The following is a 27,848-nucleotide window of genomic DNA, read 5'->3' on the forward strand; positions in this document are numbered from 1 at the left end:
TTGCACTGCTTGAACTACACATGTCTAGTTAGGCTGTTCAGAAAAGATGGAAAAAAGTGACATCATGTCTTCTCTTTGTCAGTACATCCTTGATAAAGGATTATAGACAATCTTCCCTTGTTCCACAGATCCTTCCCCTCTGTTGCAAGACAGTGCCTGTTTGTGAATGCAGACCTTCTGCAAAGTTCTGTCTATGCTTTGACCAGGGCTGAAGAAGGGGCAGTTCTTCACATCTAGCCTCAGGGGTGGAGTGGCCGGGCAGCGAGCCAGCATTCAGTCCCCTGGCAAAGAGCTTGCTATGCTTTTATGCGTTACTTCTATATACAAAGAGACTTAGATTAGCTGTCTGCTGTTTAAGAAAAAAGAGCCTTTATAAGTTTCAAAATAGCCTACAAATAGTGCTTCAGTTCCTTCACTTCAGTTCCTTCTCCCTCCCATGTAATATACATCAGCTATTGTAAAATTCCAGAGAGCTGTATCTGGGTTCTGTGTGGAGCAGCCCTATTTTTTGAGGGGTATTTATAAAACTAGCCAATTTATAGGCCACTAGCCAATTTATAGACTACTTAGGTTCATCTCAAGAAACAAGGTGTCTTTCAAACACAATTCAGAATGAACTCTGTGGGTGCTGTATTACTTTCAAGCTACGTAAAGTGAAGAAAAGGGCCATGAAACCATAGCAGCAAGTGATCACTGGAGCAGTAGTGCTGACACAAAATTGACTGCATGCATTCAGACTGAGGGAGGTTAAATATATACTTGTTTGATAAAGAACAAGGCTCTGAAATATTGCAGGCAGGACATCTCCAATAAATCTACAGGGAGAATGAAGTTAGGGCATAGCTAATTTAAGGGAGGCAGATACATAACACTACTAGACTGACTTTCTCCAGCAAAGTGGTTTTACCTGGAAAGAAAATTAAGATTTCTAGGGATAATAGAGCTTCATTTAATAAGACTTTATTAAAAACAGTGTCCTTAGGTACACAGGTTAAAAATCAGATGCATTCTAGATATGCAGTTTACATTAATAACTTAAAGAAGAGAGAATTTTATAATTTTTTATACTTAAGGACTGGAAATTATTGCAATTCTTGACTATTTTTTCTTTTAAAATATATACTTTTGTACTCTTCTAAAAGCAAAACAGAATCCCTTGATATGGTAAGTGCTACTTACACTGAATGCAATTCTCCACAAGGAAACAGGGAGGAAATAAAACAGTAATACATCTAGATAATTGGTAACCAGGTTACATCATCCTCACTGGTAACTTAAAAAGCAGATAAACAGCAAAGCTGACATGCAGAACAAAGCAATTTTGAATTCAAGGGTGATCTGAACTGAGACAAAAGTAGTAATATCTTAATGGCAGAAATTAATACTCCAGAGTCCATGACACAAAAGGCCTCACACTGTTGAAAATTTCTCAAGAAGTCAGTATGTTTCCTGACTTTTACCAAAATAAAGAACATGTAAGCATTTAAAAGAAGAGGTGGGCTGCAAGGGAAAGTACTAAAAATTGAGGCTGTTAAGAACTCTTGGAAAGTGCACAGTGTTAGAGTCACCTTTATGGCATGTGCATTAAAGCAGTCTCAACCACAGGAACAGCTGCATCTGTTCCCTTCAGATTCTTGGCCTCGTCAACACACAAAACATAACACTTACTCAGGGCATGAATTAGGGATTGGTAGCAGAAATAAGAAGCACATCTTGTAAAAGAAATCAGAAGACATAGAAGCAAGTAGATACAGTGGATACTTAGTGTAGATAAAGGCAATAACTACAGTAGAAGTGAAGGGAAAAGAGAAAATTTTAAAACATTTAAAGTATGATTCTTACTTGCCTCTGACAATAGAAGTTTCTGTGCTCTGATGGGAAAATCACCCAATTAACATTTCTAAGAGATGCTTGCCAACAGGTGTCTTTACTATGTTTTCTAGCTGACCCACCTCATACACTTTTAACCTTTAACTAATTAACAACTAACAACTAACATCTTTAACATCAAAGTACATTATGTTTACAGTTAAAACCAAAGCTGCATGGAGATGAGCACGTACCCTGCAGCATTCAGTACACCTTGAGCTTTATTTTAAAACAAGTACTCAAAGGAAGAATTGCCTCCTTTTCTAACAGTTAGATTAATTATTTTCAGTGTTTCATTAACTGAGTATCTAAAACCAGCATTTGAGAGATGACATTATTTAAAATTAAGCAGGAGAATCAAAATTAAGCAGGAGAATCAAAAAAAATAGAGAAACACATTGAAAGCTAAATATTTTTCCAGGGCAAGTCTTAGCTCTTAGCAATATTAATAGAAACCATTTAACAACAAAGTGTTCAGTAGATCAACCTATAATTTATTTGATGAAGCTGTCACCAGGAGGATATCTGCCACTAATTACTTAGAAGCAGGGAGAACCATAAAGAGATGTCTTGAACTGGGTAGAAGATTTTTCTAAAGCTAAAGATAGTTTTATTCTGTGTTGATGTTATTTGCTTTTGAAAACTATTAAGCGAGGCAAATTGAACATAAAGGGTTTTTTAAGTTAAAACTGAAATACTATTATTGCATTAAAACCCGTCATCAAATTTATTGAAAAGTCTACTATTAAGATTCTCCTGGAGAAGACAGTCATAGCCTAAGCAGTAAAACTATACATAATATATATGAATTTTCATGAGAACATATGTTATGCATAAAATGAATGCCTGTGATTTTTATTCAGGTTTTAAATACATTAGCTGGCTTCCTGCTATGTTCAGCACTTTCTGATGCAGTCCAGAAATACTTTTTTCCTTTAAATCCTAGATTTTTCAAATAATTTTGCACAAAATAGGTGACAGGTAACAGTAGCTTAGCTGCTATTTTTAGTAGCAAAGAGTTAAGGCCTTGAAAATCATCCTTTATAATATAAAATCATAGTTAGATCATATTAAATCTTTAAATATGTAACCATCCATTACCAACTACTTTCCCATGGTTGCACATTTACAAATTGTATCATGGCAAAAAAAACCCTCCAGAACATCCATTCCTCTGGTAAAGGATCTCCTTGACTTGAGCATAGCTATTGTCAAGCTCTATTGTCAGCTTCATTGGCCTGAAAAGATGGTAACACGGATATCACCTGTCTTTCCTGAGATGGAAACAAAACCTGCTTAAAATCACAAAGAACTCAAGTCTCCTGATAGTAGTATTTTGTGTCATCAAATATTAGCAGAAAGATTGAAGAACATTGAAACCAGGCAAACAGAGAGAGAACAAGAGCAGGATAGCCTCAAACACTGAGCTGCATTTCCTCTTATTTCTGTGACACAGCTGCCTAATTGCTTCACACTAAATTTGCACAATGAATGTGAACATGGGACTCCCGTTGGCAGGTAAAATGTGGAAGGTATTAAATATTTCTTGGATAATTCTTCATTACTCATTTGTTTTTGGTGTGATTTAAATAGGACTGCTAAAATCTGTTTCTCTGACTCGCATGTCTAAATTCACCATTTATGTCCTACTTATAAACCACTATTGTGTTAGTTGCCTTCATACACAGTTCATTTTCACATTACTTGGGAAAGAGGGGTACCTTACCAGAAATGGTTCTGTACAGCTCTGATGGGCTGCTGACCTTTTGGCTGGAGGGAATCTGCTGATGGCATGGTGGATGTGCTGTCACTAGGAGAGAGGGAAAAGGGCAGTTCCTCTTCAGTAACAGTGAAAATGTCAATAGTGATATTTAAATAAATAAATAAATATAGACATTTTCTTACCATAGGTCACGTCTGGTGACAGAGGAAAAGCTGATGTGAATGTGACAGCTTCATTTCCATTTTTTATTGTGGAGAAGATGCCCCCATCTATTTCATCTTGGTAATGTACAACAATCATCTAAGAGAAGACATAAAAAGGCAAAATTACAGTGTGATAATTCTCACTTAACCCTATGACACAGTGGGGCATTCTTCACCAAATTACAGAAGGCTTCTGTAATCAGATATAATGCAGTCTACTGTTCCAGCAGAGAGATCGTGGAACACTGAAAACATGCAAATACAAGAGACATCCAAAACATGCAAAGACAAGAACATCCTTAAACCCTGAATTGCATTACTGAGGTGAATGCAGTTATTTGTTCTTATTGCCATGATGCAACTGCCCAGTTGCTTCACATTAATTTTGGACACAGAACATAAGACTTCCTACTGGCCACTCACTTCAGTATTTAGTGAAAAATTCTTGATTGTTTACCTCCTTGGTTTTCCCTCCAGCAACCGGTGATCTTGGAATTACAGCCTGGTGACTAGCAGACTTCATCCATCCACACCTGTTATATGATGATTCCCAAGGAATATCATTGTCATACTGCCCAACACTTAACTTTCTGAGCCTTTTCCCTGTTGCATCATCATCTTGCATACCTGTTGCTGAAAACAGCAAGCTGATTAAGAAACTAGTTTTTTTCAGTTAGGACTGTTAAAACAAACTTCACTATTCTGTCTGTAGTGACTATAATCAAGAATGTTCAAACTGTTTTACAAAACCACATAGGTGGGGAAAAGACACCAGTTGTAGTTTCTTTGCTGACACCAGTTGGAAAATATTCACAGTCCCCTTTGTTGTAGAGGAGTAAGTTAAGGAGCATGTTTCTCCTGATGCTCATTTTCGAAGCGATCACCCCAAGTGCAATCAGAAGAGCAAGCCAGCAGGGGCCGCTACGGGCACTACAATGGGAAGCCTCTCTTGCCATTTCTGACACACAGTGGCTCTGGGCAGAAAAACCACTGCTGCGGCCCAGAGCTGCGTTTCCCCCACCCCTTTCCCCTCCCAAAAGCAGATTATTTTTAGCTAAAACAGATTCTGGCCCTTATAAAGTCAGTTCACTGTACACCTTTTGTGACACACATATGAATCACAATCACAAAAATTAGATATTAGCTACACACAGAAGCTGTAAATCCTTTTGAGGAACAGCACAGAAGAGTAACCTTAACCAGCAGAACAATCCAGGATATTCAAGGATATAAAGCACTATTTTTTTCCAAAGATGTTATTAAGAGCATGTCACTAGATGCAGAGCTATGATTAGCAGGATTTTATACATGGTCATCCACTCCAAACAGCAGGCACTTCCAGATTACTCTGCGACAATTGCTTTCTCTACCCTTCTTAAATCAACAACAAGGATCTGTAAAACTTACTGAGTAGTCACAAAAACAACCACATGCATAGCAACTTTTCAAATACTCCTCTGAGAGCTTCTATGGTCTATATATATATGCAAAAAGATCTTTAAGGATTAACTATTTCTCTTATAAGAGCTGAGTATTTCCCCGAGAAGTTACTTTAATTGCTTGGTGTAATTTAAACTTTTACAGTAATTCCCAACAGTAAGTAAGTGTTGTTGAAGCACATCTCCTACAGACCCTGATCATGGAGCCATAAAACTAGGAGTTCAAAGTCTGTCCTTGATCTAAACCAGCAGGAGGGCTTAATCAGCAACTTGGGTAGAGAAAAATGATAGCCTACACCTTACACATCAATTTCCTAATCTGAAGTAGCTGATAGAAGCTAAGGTGTAAAATCTGGCACGCAGCATAGGAGTCTGTGTTAAAGACATTCCACCTTGATTACACTACACAATTATAAAGCATTAATGCACAAATACATTTCTGTATAGTGAAACAGTTTTTATTCAAGCTTGAAACAGAGACAGGGATTTTAGACTAAAATCCATGATATTTAACTGATTCTGCATTGACATATGTATTTATCAACCTGAGTAACTTGCTGGGAAGTAGGGGCTTATCCTAAAAGTATTAATAAATCTCTTGTTAAACTACAGAATTAGATACTTCCAAAAAATCCATCTCTGCTAGCATCCAAGCAAATGTTATAATAGCTACTATTGAAGCAAATAAATAAATACATAAAACCATGTTAGTAATTTCTGAAAATTCCACCAGTAAGTTAAATCTCAGGGTCCAAATACAGCCAGTTATTACTTTTATCAAGTCAATATTTATAAACCTAGTGAAAAAAACTCAACTGAGATTCTGAAAAAAACTGAGATTTTGAAAAAAACACAACTGAGATTCTGTTTTTATGGTTGACGCAACCTGGAAAACTCAAAAGCTTTTTAAGCATCCATATTTAACTTTTTTCCCCCAACTTGAATTTTTATGTGTGGTCTCTCATTTATGGAAAGAGTATGTGCTGAAGATCCTGTAAGCAAACTAGATGCATCACTCAAGATTTTCAAAGCCAGAAAAGGACATGAAATCACAAATATCTTCTAAACCTCTTACATGATACTAAACAGTCACAGTGAATTCTACTGAAATTGGAGACATTTAAGAATGTAGACTGAGTTGATACTATTCCAGCATTTACCAGCATTTGCATTGGATTTCCTTTTTTATTTGTAATTTCTGTCAAGAAAAATGAGTGGGAGTCACTGCAGAATCTCAGACGATCTGAGACCAGATACTCCCAGTCCCACCACTTCTCCACAGGAGGCAGTAGGAGCCAGGAACAGCACATAAGAGTTTCACTCCATCTGTAACCAAGTTACAAAGGCATAGACAATTTATTTCAGAATATTTGTCTTAGTTAACATGGCCTTGTAGACTACTTTATGATAAAGAATATATATCTTTTGGATGGGTCAAAAAAGACCTTTGAAATTTAACACAAGTTTTGCTTGTCATACTAATGAGAGGATTTCATCATCCAATAGTATTGGTACAAATATTATTGATGATGATTATTGTTATATCTTGAAGCTAGCAATTTCTACAAAGTTAATGTAGTCCTCAGAAAGCTATAAAGAGGTCTCTCTGGGAAAATGGATATTCTCCTTAAATAGACTGAAAGTGCTTTACATACCAAATTACCATTAGATGCTGCACAACAGAGAGGAGAAGTTGAGCTGATATATTTCAGTAAAGCTTAAAGCAAATACATCTAAGAGATTAAAATTAAGTGGAGTAAGGAAAAAAATACTTCTACTTAGTTCAATAGTTTCAAAACTTTACTTCATAATATTTAGACTTATATTTTAATATTTTAGACTTACTAATTTGAAAGGAACCTTTAACAGTGTAAGGTGTCAGTTGCCAAGACCTCCTAGAAGTTACAAAATTCATTTTCTTTCTTATCATTTAGCTTAAAGTTTTGGCAGAGCTTCATAAATATCCCAGAAGCATATATTTATTTCTTTGAAAGCATTTCATATACTGTCCTTTCTCTCTTTTCCCAGGTGAAAAGTAATTTTTCCCTACAAAAGTAGTTTTGTTTTGCCCAATGAACAAATAATAACATTCCAACAGATTGGCATCAGAACAACATCAGGCACTTACCTCATCAAATGGTTATCACCATGCAAAAGCTACAGTTAACCAGTGGTTAAAGGTTAATCATTGTTTGGTTTCTTTAACAGCTTAGCTTTCCTCAACTACTATTGAGAGGTATTTTTAACTATTGGAAAGAAAACAACGCTGTTTAAAATCTTGTCTCCAGTGGCTTGTCAACAAGAGTGCTGTATCTCATTTATTAGCAAATTATCCAACTGGTCGCAAATATAATTCCTTGTGATAGCATTGAAACATAAATGTCTGAACTTGTAAAACTGATTTTAACCACTTGAATTTCAATCATCAATACTCGAGCAGCCGTTAAGATCATTTTCTCTGGATATAGCTTAAGCAGTGTTAACTATATTATTTCACAGGCAGCTTCTTGCTTACTTAACTTCATTTATCGTCTAGCAGGATTTTTGGAATCTGCAATTCATTTCAATTCTAATCCTTTCACAAGAGGAAACAGGTAACATCTATGCATTCAAGAAAATCTGATAAACTTCTAAGTGGTTTAAAAAAATGATATATTTTTTGAAGAAACAAAAGGAAAACTTACTAGGCTATATGCTTAACCAACCAATCAATACAACTTAATACACTTTGCAGACAGACAAGCTGGAATTCATTGCTTGTGTACAAGCATGTTACACACAGAGAGGAAAAGATCAAGTGCTTGCACTTCAAGTGAGCTTCTTACCACAGCTCCAACCGGTGTGGAAAGCTAGCATGACGTAAGAAGCTCTACCCACAGAGCAATAAAATGCTCTGTTGTGAAAGGAACAGTGAAAATTTCCACAAAACTAGTTTTCCAGTGTGCCTTTCACAGACCTCAGCAGAAGTCATTAAGGCTGAAATAACACTCTGGGGAGAACTGTGTTAGCATTGCAGAAATTCCAGAAGTCGATGCCTACACAGCAGTTTAAGAAGACCTATCAATTACTGTGAAACAAGGGGATACAATGCAACATGAGGCTTAAGAACGCAACAAGGAAAAAGAAGTCTGTAAGTTAACTTCTAACAGAAGAGCCTTCAGTGATTATCCCACATACTAAAAATGTTACCAACAACACTATCCAAAATGAAAGTGATCTCCTCCTTTGCCACCATTTATCTTCTACAAAGTTTAAGATTTTAAAAGAAGGCATGTAATGATCAAGCTTTCAAAACAGCTTTATGCTTAAACCATAGCAAATCTACTTTAAGAAATTAGAATCAGCTTTAGAATCATTATGAGATACTGAAAGAAAAAAGTATCTTCAAAGACAGCACGACAAAACTTGAACTAAATATTGCTGTGGTGGAAAAAGGATAATCAAATATATAGCCAGTTGAAAAACAAAATCTCAGAATATTCTGAGTTGAAAGAGACCCAGCAGGATCACCGAGTCCAAATCTTAAATGAAGTATGAAGATTGAACCCATGACCATGGTGGATTAGTGATGCAAGTACTAAACAAGGATCTTGATATGCTCAAACTTTCAAATTCCCAGATCTTTAGGAACACTGTTTCAAAACTATTAATTAGAACAAAAGCCAACTATGCTGTGCCAATGATACATTTTAGAAAGGTTAAGGCATTGAATGTAACACAAAGTGCTGCTGAAGTCAGAAAATTCCTTTATTCTTGAAAAAATACCAAATAATTAGCAATTATTAACAAGCAAAGTATTCTTTTTAACCCCAACTTTTAACAGCTAGTAGACTAGGAGTGTAAACTTCTTATAACCAATTATTCTGACAAGCAAATGAAAAGGTCTAAACTCTACCCCAAATTCAAGTAGACCATCAAGCATAGGACACAGCAGCTTTGCAGATCTGTCACTTTAGTTTCATAGACCATTTACATTATGCCAAGAATGGGAAGCAAGCCCAGTGGAAAATCCAGACTGGTATCTCAAACCCATAGAGAGACACCAGACTGGTATCTCCAAACCCATACCATAATGATGGTACACTCAGGCCCACATGCTGAAAATTACAAGACTCTTAAAAATTTGTGGTATAAGTACATGACATAAATTAAAAATCATTGTGCTGCTAAATGTAACTAAAATTCAATTTTTAACTGTAGCTTTAAAAGTTATTTAATTTAGTTTAAAAATTGAATCTAGTTCAGTTATAACTTAAAACTTCAATTTTTACCTTTAATTTACCTAAAAACTTAAATTTACTCTTAAGCACTGTAAAATTAACTCCCAAGTCAGGCACCAAAATTTTCCTGTGCAACAGAAATGACAAGTTTTGTAGTGTATTTTACATACAAATAAGGCAGGTGAGAAGATTGACAAGCCTTGTTTTTCTCTCACTTCACAATTTATTTCAGAGGGACTGTGCTTACCCACAGAATAGCACAGTAAATGGGAACATCTGCAACAGTTCAACACTTTTTAAAAATATTATTTAATAAGGTATGCACAAAAGGATTTCTTTTTCTCTCCTTTGTCTGCAGAGACAATGTAGTATGATTTACAATACTGTATCTTGGGCCATCTCCAAAGGTTTATTTTTGATAGAGGAAAGATCTGTGAAGGTATTCCAGACATGTAATCAGACCCTAAGCCATCTCAGTTTTATTCATTTTGCATTATTTTTTTGAGAGAGGGAGGCTTTGTTTAATGCTCAATTCTGTGTTGAGCTGATAAACTCCAAGTGAACTATAAGACTGTAAGAATTGTGTATCTGTGTAATTCATACAGTAGGTAACCTAGGGAAGTTTTGAGATGGTAATTTCAAACACCATAACTCATGCATGAAGAAGAATTAGAATTACCTGAGATCAACAATATCATTTCAACCTTATGGCAAATATAGAACCTCTCTTCCTCATGCTGGCAAATTTAGATAGAAATGCATATCTTGGTCACAGTCATTGAAACAGGCTGCCCTAAATATTGAATGCATGTGTTTCTGTGTTCTGCCTTCACTTGATCACACAATTCCTCACCTGCATGTAATACTTTTCTAAAGATGCAAATTGTAACATTTTAACAGTGAAAAGGTGGGGTACACAGATGAGACATGGGTGACAATGATGGTAGGTTATAATGAAAATGGGTAAAAACATTTCTGTCCTCTACATTTATTAACAAATTCCTGCTCTTACAGTTTTGTAGGTTGAATCAAAACATTGAATTCACTTTCCTTTTTTACTGAACAAGCATAAGCCTTGTGGTAAAAGATGGCTGATTTGAGAAATTAAGTCTTACTAATATCTTTAGTAGTAGACTGAGGTCATGTGTTAATTATTAGGCATAAAAGAATATACAGAGAATGAAGTAAATGGGGAATATAAGGCTGAAAGAAAAGCTTATATACACATCAAAATTTTTTCATACTACAAACTTCCTGTCATTTAAAATTAAGGACCACTGCAGCACTGTGTTATTAGTAAACGGCAGCTTCATTCACTATCAGAAACACATCTGTGCATAACTCAGCTCACATAAAAGATAAAAATTGGAAAAATCTTAATAAATAGTGCACTGATTCTTCTCTGATAAGCAACACACATGACACTGAAGGAGAGAAGAGGTCATCAACCATTGGTCTGCATGGTTCATAAAGATACGTCCTAGCAAAAAGAAATTCAATGATCCAAAAATGCTAAGCACATAATGCAAGAAATCATTTCAGACAGAGCCCAGAACTCTGCTGCATGGGCAGTCAGTAGTTTGTGCCAGGTTGACCTATGCTAAGGATACAAAAAACATCTAGGAAGAAGCATGAAAGGAGAGGTAGTTGCCTATCTGTCAGTCAGTGCAGAATCATATGAGCAAACAGAAGCAAGAATGCACCACAATGTACATCCCAGCTCTCACACATTTCATTCTTAGGCACATTCTTCCAGCTTTGCAGGGCACTGGAAACATGCACGCACTTTTAAGGTATGTATTTTCTGCAGGAAACCACTCATGCAGGAAACCAGATAATTCCACCATCCTCCTGTAACGCAACCCTCAAGTTAGACACACACACACACCATGCATCACATTGATCTCATTCACCTCCAGCACTGGGCGCTCCTCCCATTGAAGAGATTCAAGCAGAATGTCTCATTCATCCAATCAACCTCACTCAGACCATTCAGTCTGGATAAAGAGATAACTCTCTTTATCACAGACCAATTCGTTCTATTAATATACTTGTTAGGTCAAGGACTGTTTAAGTCACAGAGTATAGAGCTCCCTCTAAAACCTGACTCTGTAAAATCAGCCATTGTGAGCAACTGTTGTTTTCATTATCCATTATTAATTGCTACTTCTTCATCCCCATGGCAGCCAGCATTTCTTTGTGCCATCAATTACGGCTCCTGTGCTGCACTAGTTTAAACAGCAAATTAAGTGCCTTGGATGTTCCCCTACTTATCCTAATTCTATAAAATTCTATGAGTCTACTCCAAAGTAAGATAAACCACATTCAACACATTCTGGAGTATGGCTTCTCCTCCCAGCTTTATGCGTCAGCAATCTTGCTGAAGAGGCACTCTACCCCTTCATCCAACTGATTAATAAGTTAAAGAAGACTGGATTTAGACCCCTGAACTACTACAGGCATCTGTAGACTGTGCCACTGACAACAACCCTCTGAGACCTGATATGCAGCCAATTCTCAATCCAGTGATTCAGAGCAGTGGTGTATATAGGGAAAAAATATTCCAGTGTTCCTCATTCTTAGTATTCATTCAGGTAAACAGCTTTTTCCCCATGCTGGTTTGTACACACCATGCATGAATAAATGTATGATTCTGTATATTTCAGTGGGGCAAGTCCAGATATGTAAATATATAAATTCTACAGCACTTAGAACATCAGTATGTGCTGGTGACCTCCTAGTCTCAAGCAGAGGTGGCAGCATGCCACATATTTGTGTTGTTTTACCTCTAGAACCCTAAGTACTTTTAAAATCAAGCTCTTGCTAGTATAAATTGATTGTTACTTGCAGAAGTCAGAAATGGGATATTTTAGCACTTGACCTAAAGACAAACTTAAAAAAATTTTATTGTTCTAAAGCTTTACAAATTATTTTTCTAATTTTGTTTAATTAAAGGCTATTCTTATGTTCCTGACTACTAAAGTCTTCCCTCTTCTACTGTGCTCTGATACCATCCCTCAAATATCCAGAATTTTAAATACAGTCTATACATTTATATTTGATTCCCTTAAATACAGAGATTTCATAACTTAATTCTTTAAAACAAATCCTCTTCCAGATCATTCCCCAAGAACAATTATTTTCACTAGTCTTTATTTACCTGACATTAAAAATGGAAGGAAAATTACAGTGACTTCTACTTTGAGATGACCAGAATCTTTGAGAAAATTTCAAGTATCTCTTTTAAGCTTCATATATCCAAACTCTGAACTGTAAAAGGTGACTTATTCTAAATCATCTCTTTATTCCCCTCACTATATTTACTGTATATAAAGAGAAGAATTCTCTCCTGCTGGAAAAATCTCAATTTGTCCATCAGCTAATAATTTGGGAAGATTCAAGAGAATTACAAACGAAAGCCACAAAATACATACTGCGTGTTAAAAATAAGAAGTGAAGCATCTCACATTTATTAGTCATGGATCTTTGGACTTCTTCAGTCCTCAGTTACCTTCCTAAGCACAGAACTGTGATTTCACCTTCCCTACAAGAATCACTGTTGCAGTGTGATTTCCTGTTTCACCTATCCTAACTCCCCCAGGTGTGCCAACCTTCCCCCTCCCCCTTTTGCCCTCCTGCTAAGAGCTTGTCAATCAATCTTAACATTCCAGCAAGGGTGTCATGTGGTTGGCAGAAGTTCAAAAATGTCCCTCAGGTCTGGGCTCATTGGCCTGTCCAAGCATCTATATCCCTTGAGCCTTCCCCTCCTCACACCTGGTTGGCCCTCACCTGTCCCTTCCCCTCCCCCTGTCCCCAGGGCTTAAAAGGACATGAGACCATGTGGCCTGGCGTTCTATTGCGAGCTGTTACCGCATTCAGAGGTCTACCGTGCTGAAATAAAACTCTGGATTAAGACTCTACAATAGAACCTTCTCTTTTCTCTTCACCGTCGCCTGAACCTTTTCCACCAGAGGTAAACTGAGTTCCTACTTTGCCTGGATTTGTTCCAAGTGCCTAGCTGCAGCATCCAGCCAGCCAAAGGTATCTCTGGGGTAAAACGCCACAGCTGCTGCCTTTGGTCTAGCAGCAAGGGCTAGACAAAGCCAGGCACACCACACCCGGAAACATCGGGATTAATATTCTATATAAATCACCAACCTTGATCATATAGGTCTGCCCCTGAACAGACACCACATGCTAGTTAAGCACATTCATGGTTTAGCATATCCTACAGGGCTTGAGCTGGAGCAACTCATTTGTGTCCGGTGAGGCCATGGGCAGATCTTCTGTCATGCTGCCTAACACTCAATCAAATCCTAAGGACTGGATTTGAGCAAGTCTTTCATTGCACCATGACTGGAGACAGGAAGAGGAAGAGGAAGATGGAAGGGGAGAAAGGGAGGCAAGGGCATATGTTTTGCCAGAGAAATTAGACCACATAAGATTTTCAAACATAACAGTAGGACAGGCAAGAGCTTATTTGTCACAAATTTTAGATTGACCATTAATAAAAGGTTTAATGGACTTAGCCAGAGGCAGACTACTCATCCTTTTACAAAGCTGCTAGTTCTAGTAGCATTACTTAGGCAACACAGTCAGCAAGTGTTGTGTATTTAATTCCACCAGCTGTAATCATTTCAGAGTCAGAGATAACAAAAAGTACTGTGACTTGTACATTTTTAAACAGAAAACTTTCCAAAAGAGCATATCTTAAAATACTTTACTGGCAAATATTATATTATTTGTGAAAACATTTCATAGAAATTTAATGCCAGCATGATTACATTGTATTTGAAGATAAAGTCGTTGGAACTTTTTCTCCTAACTTAAATGGCAATTGTAATAATGAAAAACCTACACCAAAAATGCCTTCTACAAATGTCTCAATGTACAAATTCTGCTCCCTTTTAAATTAAATTCACAACAGCAAAATAATCTCAAGAGATTATCTATAACAGGTAAGAACTTGCTGAACTTGCTGAACAGTACTTTTTTCAAGCAAAAAGGCAAGTAGCTGCAAAACTCACTTACATCAATTGATTCCATATCTTGGATAACTATGTAAAGAGGACATCAGAAATAATCCCTTGATAATCATCATCAAAGTTGTAAGCAATGACCTGAGGGTCCTGCTGTACCATCTAATGAACACACAGGTGCTAGAAAAAAAATTATTTTCAGAAAGTATTACAGCTTACCATGTCCGGAGGCATTCCTGTTTCGGACCTCAAATTTGTCATGGAAGCCAGAACTACTGTTAAGCTCTTCCAGGTGTGCATCAAGGCTGCTGAAGCAATTTACTTGATTTCTGTCACTGGTGAGAGTGTTAATGTAGGTTGGGATAGGCTCAAATGTAGGGTCTAACTCCAAGATCAGCCTGTTCAATTGTTCAATGGACTGATCAATATCCAAAGTTGGAGAAGCTAGCAAGTCCCCAGCATTTTGTCCTACATCCAGGCCATTTGTGTTCCTCTGAGGCATTGACCTTGACTTAAAACTGCCAGCACTTTCATGTTCTTCAGCTTCTGCAGCACCAAGCATGCTTCCTAGCCCTCTCTGCACAGCATCTCTGCTGCTAGAGCTATGTGTTGGAGCATCTGGGACTTGGGACTGGCTCTGGACACTGCCCAAGTTCTCCACAGTGTTATGAATGCCAACCCTAATTTCATTCTCTGGGGCAAAACCATATTGGTGAGCAGTGACCATCTGCTGCTGGTGTACCCAGGTCTGAGTAGAGTAGTTACTTGGGCCATAGGCTTGTGGATGGGGTGAGATAGAAGGATTCTGTTGCAATTGCTCAGTTGACTTTGGCTCAGTGCTTCCAAATGACCTCTCAAATACAGAATCCACACCAATTCCCAGGTCTGCAGCAAAAGCATTGTGATGCTCTTCCCCAGCATTACTTCCAAAGCCATCTGAAAGAAGTGAGTTTTGACTGCTCTTGTGGGAACTGAAGTTCCCTAGGTGGGTGGAATGCTGCCCTTCTGAGGAAGACAACGTGCCAATGCTGTCCACACTGTGAAGGTCATGATTAGGCATTTCATCATCCAGAATATCAGTCTCCCTGTCCTTCATTTTGGTGACTTCATTCATGTGAATGTGAGCTGGCACTATGTGGTCAGTAGCACTGTACTTGTTTTGAGCATCAGTCATATCCTTGGCAGTGCTGACAGAATTCTCTAGACCAAAGCCACTAAGTAGCAGGTCCAGTTCTGCCTTCTCTTGTGGGCTCAGACCCCACTTAACTCCTGGGACAAGGCATTCCTCAGTCTTGTCTGTTCTGATGGAAGCTGTGGAGCGTCCAGAATCACTACTGACAGACAGGGTATGATCACTGTGATCAGGACTGCCTGTAACATGAACACCCTGAGCAACACCAGGGATGCTGCTGTCTGAAGAGCTCTTCTTTCTCACTTTTGCATACAGACTGCCATCAATGGGTCCTTGGATGTGCAATACTGTGGAGGTACAAGTAAAAAGGAAAAGGAGAGATAAGAACAAGGCATCATATAAGGGCTTTGACTAGTGTCATGCCACAAGTATTGTTAACACTAACAGTATTGTTTCTGCAAAACTAAATCAACTCTATAGCTACAGCAAACACCAATGACCAATGACATTATCTTCTTTAATTTCACAAGACTTTTCTTGATGGAAATACAATATACCATTTGTAGCTCAAGATCAAATTTCTTGATGGAAATTCAATATACCATTTGTAGCTCAAGATCAAATAAAATCCTCTCTTTTTATTCTGTTTTGAGTGCATGTTTATGGCACCACAAACTCTTCATACTAATTTAAAGAATCCCCCATTACAGTACTAGAAATATGAGAGTATCTACTATGCATTCCATTCAGAGCAAGAATGGTAGAAACCATCCAGCAATACTTGCCTTTAATATATATATATATATATATATATATATATATATATATATATAATGTAATTATTACTTAGTCCATTTTTACTTGATGGTCTGACTATACTACAAAGAATAATTCTCTCCTTTTCTTGGTGATGCAAGGAAAAGACAAGTTTTTAATCAGAGCTGCAGTCCTTGGAATATACATAAAGCCTCTTCACAAAAAAAGGCACAAGTAAATGTTACAAGTATGACATTTCTATCCATCCTATATGGAGGATCTGGTACGCATGTCATGTTTTTGTTTCAAAGAAGGACTAATGAACTTAAGTGGCAGCCTCCACAGAAGTAACTATATTTGCCTTACTCCCATCTAACATATCACACCTAACACATCACACAGGTTAGACCAACATCAGGTTAAAATATGGCTACTGAATTTTTATCCAGTGCTGAAAACAAGCACAGTTCTATTTCTCAAGGAAAGTTTTAGAAATAAATATGTCTAGTGTCTGTAAAGCCGAGAAAGTAAAGTGAGTAGTTCCACTTAAAAATGACTTAACGTTGATTTACTAGAATATTTATATTAAGCAGATATTTCTGAAAAACTTTTCGTTCTCATAGTCTGAGAATGGTTTGAGATTAAGAAAATTAAACCATTACAATTTAGGAACAGGCAGACTTTTCTCAAAGGTTACCATCAACTACATCTGTTGTAGTTCCAGAATCAAAAGCCCCATGGAGAGCCCTATGCATTTCAACATCAACTCTACCACACATTTTCAAAATATATGTAAAATGGCATCATGATCATGAACTTCCAAACTAGGAAACTTTTCTAGGCAATTCCCATTTACAAAAAGCATTATGCAGAAATTGTACTCACAATGATAATTACTTCATTTGTCTTTATAATGGCAAGAAGAGTGGTCTGGTTGGAAAAAGTTTCAGGGACGAACCACTGACAAGGTTCCATCAGTTAAAATACTTACATACTAAAGGTTATACAATAGTTTCAATAGACTTCAGCTAAAGTAAAGGACAATCTTTTACTTTCTAGGGACTAGGAACTATTATTTGTCTGATGTTGATTTTAAAAACAGCACATGCAAAACACCAAAATACTCCTTTTTAGAAAAAGTTATCAAACTGAGCAAAAAGGAAAACAACTCCTCTTGCTGTAAAATTTCTCTGTGGATCAAGTTTGATGTGTAAATTCCTTGTTGAAAAGGGCTGCTATGCATGAGGCTGAATATCTGTATACAATACTTAAAAACAATATTTTTGAAAGAAGATGTATCAAAAATACAGCCAACGGACAGTTTCTCAGGCTCTTTCATGCTGTGATTTCTCATAAGCTCCCACAACCTTCTAGGACTATGAAGCATACTTGGTGTTTCCTGTGAAGTATTTTGATGCAGTTACCACAATAAACTGCAGGATTAAAAAAAAACAAAAAACCAAACAGACAAACAAAAAAAACCCCCCAGAACTATGAGTAACTATTTGGTGGGGTTTTTTTACTGTATGCTTAGTTTTGAGTTTAAAAACTAGAAAACAATAAAAATCCCTGCTTTGTTTGTATATCCTGACAAAACAGACTTGAAAACAGGTCTGAACTGGAATGCAGTGAAGCAAATACAGAACCAGTACATAATAATGTAATAGTTTAAATTATAAAGTCTTCTTGTCTGACTGTTCTGTTACTCAAAACTAGGCTCTATGCCTTAAAAATGCTAGTCAGACTAAATACTGTAGTGGGTTGACATTGGCTCTCATGCCAGGTACCCACCAAGCCACTTTATCAACTTCCCAGGGAACCAAAAAGAAAAATAAGGTGGAAAAGGTTGAGATAAGGCAGTTTATTAAAGCAAGAAAAAACCGAATGTTTGCATGCATAAGCAAAGGGGTGAAAAGTGATCTCTGCCTTCCAGCAGAGAGTAATGTTCAGCCACTTCCCAGAAAGCAGGACTTCCACACAGAGCGGTTGCTCCAAAAGGCAGACATTGTAAAATAACAAATGCCCCCATTCATCTTCCTTGCCGTAGCTTTTATATCTGAGCTGACATCATATGGTATGGAATTTCCCTTTGGTTAACTTGCGTCAGCTGTTTTTACCTAGTTGGGTCCCCTTCCAGGGTATTACCCACTCCCAGCCCACTTGATGGGAGGATGGTATGAGAGAATTGTTAAAGACACAGTGCTGATGGTGTGCCAGTGCTGCTCAGCAACAGACAAAACACTGGTATATTATCAACACTTTTCGAGCTACCAATGCAAAGCACAGCACTGTGAGGGCTCCCAGAGGAGAATTAACTCCAACTCAGCCAGACCAAATACAATACCTCACACAAGATCAAACATTCCAGCATGCAGATTTGGTTCTCCTTGCAGAAATGGTAAGTACAAAAAAACTGTCAAATTCTCAAGTACAGCCATGGAAGCAACAGAAAACCTTTGTGTATCTCCCTCTCTTAGCCTTTCCAGTACCATCATACATTACCATACAAGCATAGCAGCAGAAGTACAGACAAAAGGACAAACACACTGACAGCGGACTACTGACCCAAGGGTCTTTCACAAGTGCACTCTGTAAGATTCAGAGATAACCCTGTCCAGTACTTCTTCCACTAATACAAAATTATCAAATTTATTCTGCATCTTGCTAGGAATGCTAGGCAACCCCAAATATTTGGGGGTCTTCCAGCTGTAAATTGTACAGCTTCTACTCTGAAGAAGAGACCCAAGTACAGCTTATTTAAAATTTCACTTAGGGAAAAAAAAAACCCAAACAAACAAAAAAATTTAAAAAACCCAAACAAACAAAAAATAAAAAAGCAAAACCCACAAACAGAAAATTAAGTACTGCATTTATCTGTTAATATCCTTAATTTAGCCTTAGCCTTAAACTACTTTAGGATTCTCACATAGATTTTAAGTAAGTTTAAAAGCTTTTAAAAATAAACAACTTTAATAAATAATAATAACTTTAATAAATAAATAACTTTGAGAAATAAAATTACTTGAAAGCTATCTCTCCTGGGTAACCAAAATTTTATTGTATACCATATCTATCTGTGCCCAGGATTGTAATTCTCTCCTTAAGACCCAGTTCTGCGTCTAGAAACAGCGCCAGAGGTTGACAGGGTTTCTTTAGACAACTGGAGCACCCAAGCCAGGTTCTCTTTTCCCTGGTGGCTTTTGCTCAAGACAGAGGCTTCACTTCCTCAGAGGTTGTTTCAGGTAGATTTTTCTGGGCTCACAAAATAACAACTCAAAAAACTGAATTTCACAATCAGAAACTGTTTTCAAGTAAATTTTGCACTCTGTCAGCAGCACAAAGCCTGAGCTAGTCCCAGGGCTGGGTCATCCCACATTGATGCTGGGACACCATTTTAGGAAAAAGAACATCACTGCTGAAAGTCTGGTTCACTATCAAGTTTCAAAAATCCTGTTATAGATGGGTAGTATGACGATTGGCTCTCACAACTAAAGGATGAATGTTGTGTGTATGTTAAGAGAAGTTTTGTTGATGTATGGTTATGTTATTGTAGTTTGTTGTTTGAACACCTTCTATTCTCCCCATAGTCCCCTTTCCCCCCCCACTGTATTACTGCCACTGGACAGCCTTGGTTGTCAGGGTTGTAAGGGACATGTGGACGGAGACCGTGCACATGTGTCCCTTGCACATATGTCCCTTGCACATATGTCCCTTGCATGGGGCAGTTGGGAATGGGGAACACCTCACCTCCAAGGAAGTTGCAAGAAGGTTTCCACCAATGGACAGCAAAGAACAGTTGACTGGCAGACTTCGGGAGGGGCCAGGGTTGCCTGATGTAACACCAGGGGTATAAAAGGCAGAGCAGCCATTTTGTGGATGAGCCCCTGGCAGTCAGCCACGCTTCCAGTGCTGTCCCTTTTTCCTTATTCAGTCCTTTGTTGTGTTGTTGAGGTTTAATAAACCTTTAAAATTTTAAAGTGAGCAGTCGTTTCTCACAATCCCTAAAGCATTTATTATTATTGGGAAGCCATTCTTTCTTGAAATAATGGCTTCCCAAGCAGAAGTCTCATTGATCATATGTACGATGGTGAGCCTGACAGACGTGAATTTTAATATTTACGCTAGAACTTGAGGAGCCATATTATGTGTCTACAAATGAAATGCGAAACATAAGAGTTTGGGACCTGCTGATTTTTGGCTCTAAATTTAACTATTAATACAATATTATTAAACCTCACAAGAAAACAAGTATGATTGTGAGTCAAAATAATTTATTTGCAACTAGACAATTTTCTCTAATAGCTGCCTTTTTAGGAGCAAAAAAAATACCATTGTGCATTATAAACAGATAAGAAAGAATGAAACTCATAGCTAAACAAAAATCCAGCCGTTCCTGAGGAGTCTGAATATTTAAACTTGCAGGTTCTAATTGTGAAAATAAAATGTGTATTGCATATATCAAAATTATTTTCTAATTTGCACAGCTGAAGGAAAACATTCTTAGATTAATTTGGAGTTTTTAAATTTAACTGTCATCATAGAAGATATCATAAAACAGTTTGGGTTGCAAGGGATGACTAAACATCATCTAATTCAAACCCCCCTGCCATGGGCAGGGACACCTTTCACTAGACTAGGTTGCTCAAAGCCCCATCCAACCTGGCCTTGAGCACTTCCAGGGATGGGGCATCCAGAGCTTTTCTGTGCTGCCTGTTCCAGTGTCTCTCCACCCTCTATTTATTCTTTATATCTCATCTAATACTCTCCTCTTTCATTTTAAAAACTGTCCTGTCACTACATGCTCTTGTAAATAATCTCCATCCATTTTTCTTGTGGGCTCCCTTCAGGTACTGGAAGGCTACAGTTAGGTCACCCCTTTTTTCCTTTCTCATTTCCAGACTGAACAAACCCAGTTGTCTCAGCCTTTCCTCACAGGAGATAAGGAAAACCATCCATCCTTCCAACCAACTTGGTGGCCTCCGCTTGGTCTTGCTTCCTGTGGTGGGGACCCCATAGGTGTATGCAGCACTGCATGTGGTTCTCGCCAGACTGGAGGGGGTCACCTCCCTCATGCTGCTGTCAACACTGCTTTTCATACAGCCCAGGACACGTGGCTTTTCTGGGCTGCAAGAGCATGTTGCTGAGTTGTGTCCAGCCTCGCAACCACCAGCACTCCCAAGTCCTTCTCAGCAGGCTGTTCTTGATCTGTTCATCACCTTATTTGTATTGATATTGGGGGATGTCCCAACTCAGATGCAGCACCTTGAACTTGGTCTTATTAAACTATAAACTATATATATAAAAACTATAGATATATACAACCATAAATATATAAAAGCTATATACATATGTGGTTTGTTTGTTCATAAAACTAGGACAAATGAACTATTCAAATACTACAAACTTAAAAAATACAAGGGTTTCTAGTCATTCTTCTATTATATAACATCTTTATTTCATATTCTACCTTTTTCTTAAATGTAATTTCAGAATACATCTGCACTAAGACTTTTGGATTTCACTTTACCCTGGTCTTCAACCATGTGTTTGCCAAAAAAGGTGATAACCAACTTAATTGAAAAAGTAAAGCTATGCATATAGGCAGGGAACGGTTTTGACAAAAGAAAATGAGAAAACATAATAGCAGTGCAAAATTTCATTCTTTACACCTTGCTAAGTAATGATTAGCACTGCAGAGGCCTTATAAATTCAATATCTGATCTCCATGCATGACTCAATCCCTGCTATCATTTTTTCCAAGGAAGCAATACTTTAAAATACACAGTAACATAGCTGTCAAAAAACAAGATTGCAACAGAGGTGACCTAAGTAATGCTGGAATTTAATTAACTAAAGCAAAGGGGCCCACTTTTTTCAACCTGACCTCCCTTCCCAGGAGCTGTTCCAACTCTCTGAACTGCCCAGGCTGAAGCCCAACAACATTCCCATGCTGAATCTGAATTACACACACACACTAACTGATTCTCCTAGCTGAAAATCTCAGAGCAAAGGTTATGCGTGTATTTACACTCCTCTACCTGATACACAAAGAGTATCTTACTTAAAAATTATGACCTGAAATACTAACACGTACCAAATTTAGTGACATCCTTCTAAGCCTGTGTTTTCCTGGCACTCCTCTTCTTGAAATCCAAATATCCAAAGGCAGGCTTGTGAATTAAAAATATGTCAGTCTCTAAGCCTTTTGACTTGTCCCCACAGCTATCCGCTGTCCATTCATCACTTGGGAAAACATAACAAATGAAAGCCAGCTAGGTAAACTCATACACCACAAATTCAGCAAGAGCTGTTCTGATCCAGTCCACCTGAATAAAAAGAAGATGATTGCAAATACACAGATTTTTTCAAACTGTACCCTTGTTCATGTTGCAGCAAGAAACATTATAGAAGATCTGGATATCTTTTATCAACTTCATAAATAAGTATTTTTACCTTCAGGCAAACCTGGACGAGTCCTGAGCTGCATTCTTTTGAAGTTAAATTATTTTATGTGTGCTTGTCTTTTCCTTTCTCTCTCTCTAACAAAGACAGGCCTTCATTCCTTACAAGCTCTCCCTGTGTAACTCCTACAAAATCCATAGAGAAATACATGTGGTTTGTATTTCCAGCTCTTGAACCACAACAAAGCCACTTACCTCTTTACTAGGCATGACCAGGAATTTTCTGCAATAGTCAATCACTGGCATATTTACATCAACTAATATTCTCTAAGCAAAACTCTGCACATAGGAAAATCAATGTTAGGGCAAATCCCCAAGCTTAAAAAGGCCAGAAATGTCTCTACTCCTGCTGTTTGAGCTGCAGCCACTGTTTCTGCTCCTGGAGGTAAGCAGTCTTGCTAAAGAATCATGAGACTTCTATCAGCCAGAAAAAGCAAATGAAAATGTAAACACAAGGGAGGAGCAAGAGGACACAATCATGTTCAATGATTACTGCAGCAAAGGAGGAGTGGAAACAACTTGGCTACAAAGGTAATTCCGTCTACAAGCTATTCCCTTACAGTGGTTCTTTTCACATTCTGTTTCAATATCCTAACAGAGCTGAGTGAATTTCAGTTTCTAGATCACTGACATCATTCTTCCCAAAATAAACAGCTGCTAGAAAAAGTTCTTCTCCTGCACTGACCAATCAGGCTAGACACTCATCCACATCTTCAAAAATTTGTGTATTGCCAGAATTCTCAGGGAAGAAAGGCTTTCTGGCAGTCCTGTAGCAGTAACACTTATTTTTATTTAGCAGCTGCTGCTCTCAAGCTCCCAGATACCAGAAGGCTTTATTTTCTCCATCTCTGGAATGAATCACTTCAAACTAGGGGAAGTGAAGCTGTTAGTTGCTCCTTTACTAACAGCTATATCTCACTACAGAGCAGTCCACAAACTTCTACTCTAAACGTAATTCCAAATGTACAAATGCATTGCCACCAGACAGCTGTGTCCTGGACAATGTTCATTGTCTATTTCAGGGACTGTCAGCACTTTAATGACTTGTCGGTTGAACAAGGGGTAAAAGTGGTTCTTGTACCCCCAAAATACATCTACCTGTTCATTGTTTATGTAGGAGTTAAAAATTAAGTTCAAACCTAATTAAGAAAGTACACACTTTTTGGTTCAAGTGTTGCTGTTCTTGCAAATCAGTAAATGGTTGCACATGAAACAAGCCAGAACTCTGATAAAAGCAAAGCACACAACACATGCTATGCTGGCAGTACTTTTCCAAAACCAGAGAACTGGGATGATCCTTTGGAATGATGCAGAATTGCTGTTAAATTTGAAACCTCCCACATTTGCCTCAAAGATATGGAAAGAAACAGAGAAGTATATTAAAAACTCCTAATGCAAACTGATGAGTCTCACTTAAGATGCAAATTTAATCTCACTGCATTTTGGTTTTCTGTGAGGAAAAAATCCCAACTGTTTTCCTTGCTTCACTTACAGGCCTCTTTTGTGTGGTAATCACATATCCTCTGAACATGATCTCCCAGGATTTTCCTGAGAAGCTGTAAGAAAGCTCAGAGAAAAGAATGAGAAACAATTCTTTTCTTCACTTACTGCACCTGTTGTTGTGCACATGTGAATGTGTTACGGAGATTTGTTTACCAAAGGGTGATTTCTTAATTGGACACTAGTCATGGTGTTTGGATTGATTGACCAATTGGATCTGTTTGTATCAGACTGTCTGCAAGGGCGATGGGTGGTATGGTATGGTATGGTATGGTATGGTATGGTATGGTATGGTATGGTATGGTATGGTTTAATAAAGCAATTGGTCAGCCTTCTGCAATCATGGAGTCAATGCTAATTATTCCCCGTTCAGGGGCTCGCTGCTACAATACTTTTGCTCCTTCATAAGCTTGAACTGCATGTACATGCTAGTGATTTTGGACCATTAACACTAAGCATGCTTGAATGCAGGCTGAGGCTCAACAATGACACCTGCACCTAGCTAGATTACCAGAAGAAACACAGACAACATAATAGCATCACTCCATAAATTAACTTACTCTATGGATAAGTTTACCTGAAACAGATTCATTCAGGCAGGTCACCATGCTGCTCAAATTTTATTGTTCAAGATATAGAACAATATGGTGCTCTTGCTGCTGCTCCATCACAAGCATACTTTGGTACAACCACTACTTAAACCTATCCATGGATGTGTTTAGAAAGATGTTCTCTAACCATACCACTCAACCTATTTTGTTTCCTCTGTTATCAGTACCAAGCCTCCTGGGATGCATCACCTTTTGCAGTACTAGGTACTTCTGGCTGTGTGCACATTCCCACATCTGAGGTCAACTGGATTACTGGGTTCACCAGTCTGATCCACTTTAGATTTAAATTTTGTAAGCAAGGCTACAAGATACACCTCTTCAAAATTTTTATGCGAACTGTTGCAAGTATAGATGATACCTGGACTGGTGCAGAGTGGCAGAGAAGGGTCATGCAAATGAACCAATCACAATGAACTGATAAAAAATTTGGGGAAAAATATATGGATTGTGAATCCGTGTCACCTTAGAACCTGGCATTGTCCAGTTGTAGTGCTTTCTGCAATTTGGAGACCCAGAATTGCATTTAGTGCAACTCTCAAACATAACATGACATAAAAAGTAGGTAAGTAGGTCCTGATTACATAAATTGGTTCAAGACTCTGAGATCAATTTCTGATTCATAAACATTAATCTGGCAATCCTTTAATATGTTTTTAAAGAGCTTTTAGAAAAAATATTATTTGATGGTAACAGAATTTAACTGGAAAGGAAGGAAGAAGGTATGAAGTCATCTATCACTTTTTTCCTTAACCTAACCCAAGCAAACCTGATATTCATACATGCATTTCATTTTAAATAAAATGAGTTTTCCAACATGAAAGAGCAGTACTTAGGTCATCAGGAAATTATTTGGTTTGCTAAGTTTCTCAAGTCCCTGAGTATAACAGAAAAATAAAGGAGGCTGTAGAAAACAAGGTGTGTTATCAGAAAACTGAAATGTGAACAAACACTCTGAAAAGAAAACAACTGATGGAATTGTTGTTAGCAAAATGCTAACAAACAGAACATACAGGATCACATGAAGTCCTTAAACCTTGAATCTTTTGAGAAGCAGAAAAGAGGACATCCAAGACCCAACAGAACATTTATCTGTGCAAAGGTTAAGATGAATTTTGCCAGTCAAAAGGATCACATTTGTACTTTAATGTTTTTACAATTACACTGGAGCAAGAAAAAACTGCTTCACAAAGTACAAGTTTCTAGACCAGAAGCTAGCTGCTGTTCAGCCAGTATGGAACATGGGCAGAGTTAGCCAGCACAGGCTCATCCTTAGAATACTACTGTAATTTATCATGCCACTTTTGCCCACCTGGGATCAACAGAAAATAATACTTGTTCCACGATCCGAACTACAAAGAATAGACCGATACATTTACAACTGTTGCCCAATATACAGAAGCTATTGTGTCATTTTCATTCTACTTGTGTAATTTTCATTCTACTTCTGAAAAATTTTTTCAGCTATTTTAAGCAAAGACTCAACTTGAAGTACCTTGTGCTTGGATAGAACAATGTAACATCACAGTACAGAAACACTGCCACAAGAACACAACACTAAGTAAAGTTTAAGGGTATTTCAAAGTCACTAAACTACATGAAACTATCTCCCTTTGTTCCTATCAAAAACAAAGCCCATCTTCAGGAACACTTCAATAATTTGCAAGTGCATACTCCAAATGCTGATGTTTAGAATCCATCATTTTTCTTTCAAACAGCTGAAACAGCACACACACCATGAATCATGGCATTTTTCTTACGACACTGCCAGGCTTTCAGCAAAAATTAGTTATGGCCATCAAATATAAAGCAGCAGAAAAACACTGATGGCTCTACATGGTTGCGGAAAACTGTACAGAACCACACTGAAAGGCTTAAACTGGCTGTCCAAAAGGTCAACATAATGGATTTATTCCTTTATGTATGGAACATGTAGTTCCACAGTATTGCTATTTGTAATAAAATTGCTCCACCACTCCATGGCACAATAAATTGATCTTCAGGTGTTTCTAAACAAGTACGCATATCAAAAAAGGAAGTTCAGGTACACATATGTTTAGCAGAGCTCTTTAATTTTCTAACTCACTAATTGAACTTAAAGGATTTTGCACTGGGACTTGTCATTTATTTTCAAGGAATAGAGCAGAAGTACAAGCAATATGGGGCAACCTTATATTGTGGATCTGACAGCCTGGTCAGAGAGAGAGAAAGCTAGATAAGTTTTCCCAGAATCGGCCTGGGAAGCTTTAGGGAGCTTGTGATAAACAATGATCGCCAAATATTAAAAACAACCTGCAGATGGTGTTTTTCTAATAATCTGTTTTGCTGTTTTTCTCATAAGATTGTTTACAAATGTATGTCTTGTTAATTAGCCAATCATGTGAAATGTATTGATTAAATGACCAATCAGGTCCATCTGTAGTGAACTAAGCTATAAAAGAAGAGAGGATGACTTAAATGAGGCTTTTTTGCCTTCTGATCCAATTACGTGTAATCTCTGACTCAATGGTGACATTATATGATAATAATTATAGTATTTATTTCTTGTAAAAAAAAAATTTGAAGATGGTTTACACACATTCAACATAAGCATATACTAACATAACAAATTCTATATTTGGGGGAAAACTTATACTGTACCTAAATGACTTAAGAACAAAAGTTCTTCATACAGAGAATAGTTTATGCATATTTACTGAAAGGAGCACAGGGAATATCCTGACACAGAAAACTTTAGATGAACTTTAGAAGTTTAGCAAGTTCCTTAAAAGGGTAACAGTTTAGGCAACATGCTTCAAGATTCAAATAAGATAGGGAAAAACAGTATCTAGCCATACCACTTGAGAGAGAGTTCACTGCTCTGGGCCATCTCAGAAGCTGTACAGACCCTTCTACCTGGAACTCCAAGAACAGAGAAAACATAAACAATGAAAAAGAGATGTAGTAATGCAACTTTTA

General features: G+C 37.6%; 1 protein-coding gene across 10 annotated transcripts in view; it reads right to left on the minus strand.

Moving 5' to 3' along the window:
- The window catches only part of TNS3 (tensin 3), a 204,965-nt gene that overhangs the window by 48,567 nt on the left and 128,550 nt on the right, over positions 1 to 27,848 (minus strand). For all 10 annotated transcript variants that reach the window (XR_013182632.1, XM_077179503.1, XM_077179501.1 and 7 more), the window contains 4 exons: positions 14,653 to 15,912; positions 4,253 to 4,428; positions 3,775 to 3,892; positions 3,596 to 3,679 (listed from right to left, as the gene is read on the minus strand). Coding sequence is in view for 9 of the 10 variants with exons in the window: in XM_077179503.1 (XP_077035618.1) it covers positions 3,596 to 3,679; positions 3,775 to 3,892; positions 4,253 to 4,428; positions 14,653 to 15,912 (1,638 nt within the window). In the remaining variant the exon portion in view is untranslated. The remainder of the gene's footprint in view (positions 1 to 3,595; positions 3,680 to 3,774; positions 3,893 to 4,252; positions 4,429 to 14,652; positions 15,913 to 27,848) is intronic.

The sequence above is a fragment of the Agelaius phoeniceus genome, chromosome 1 (genome assembly GCF_051311805.1).
Source record: "Agelaius phoeniceus isolate bAgePho1 chromosome 1, bAgePho1.hap1, whole genome shotgun sequence".
NCBI lineage: Eukaryota > Metazoa > Chordata > Aves > Passeriformes > Icteridae > Agelaius > Agelaius phoeniceus.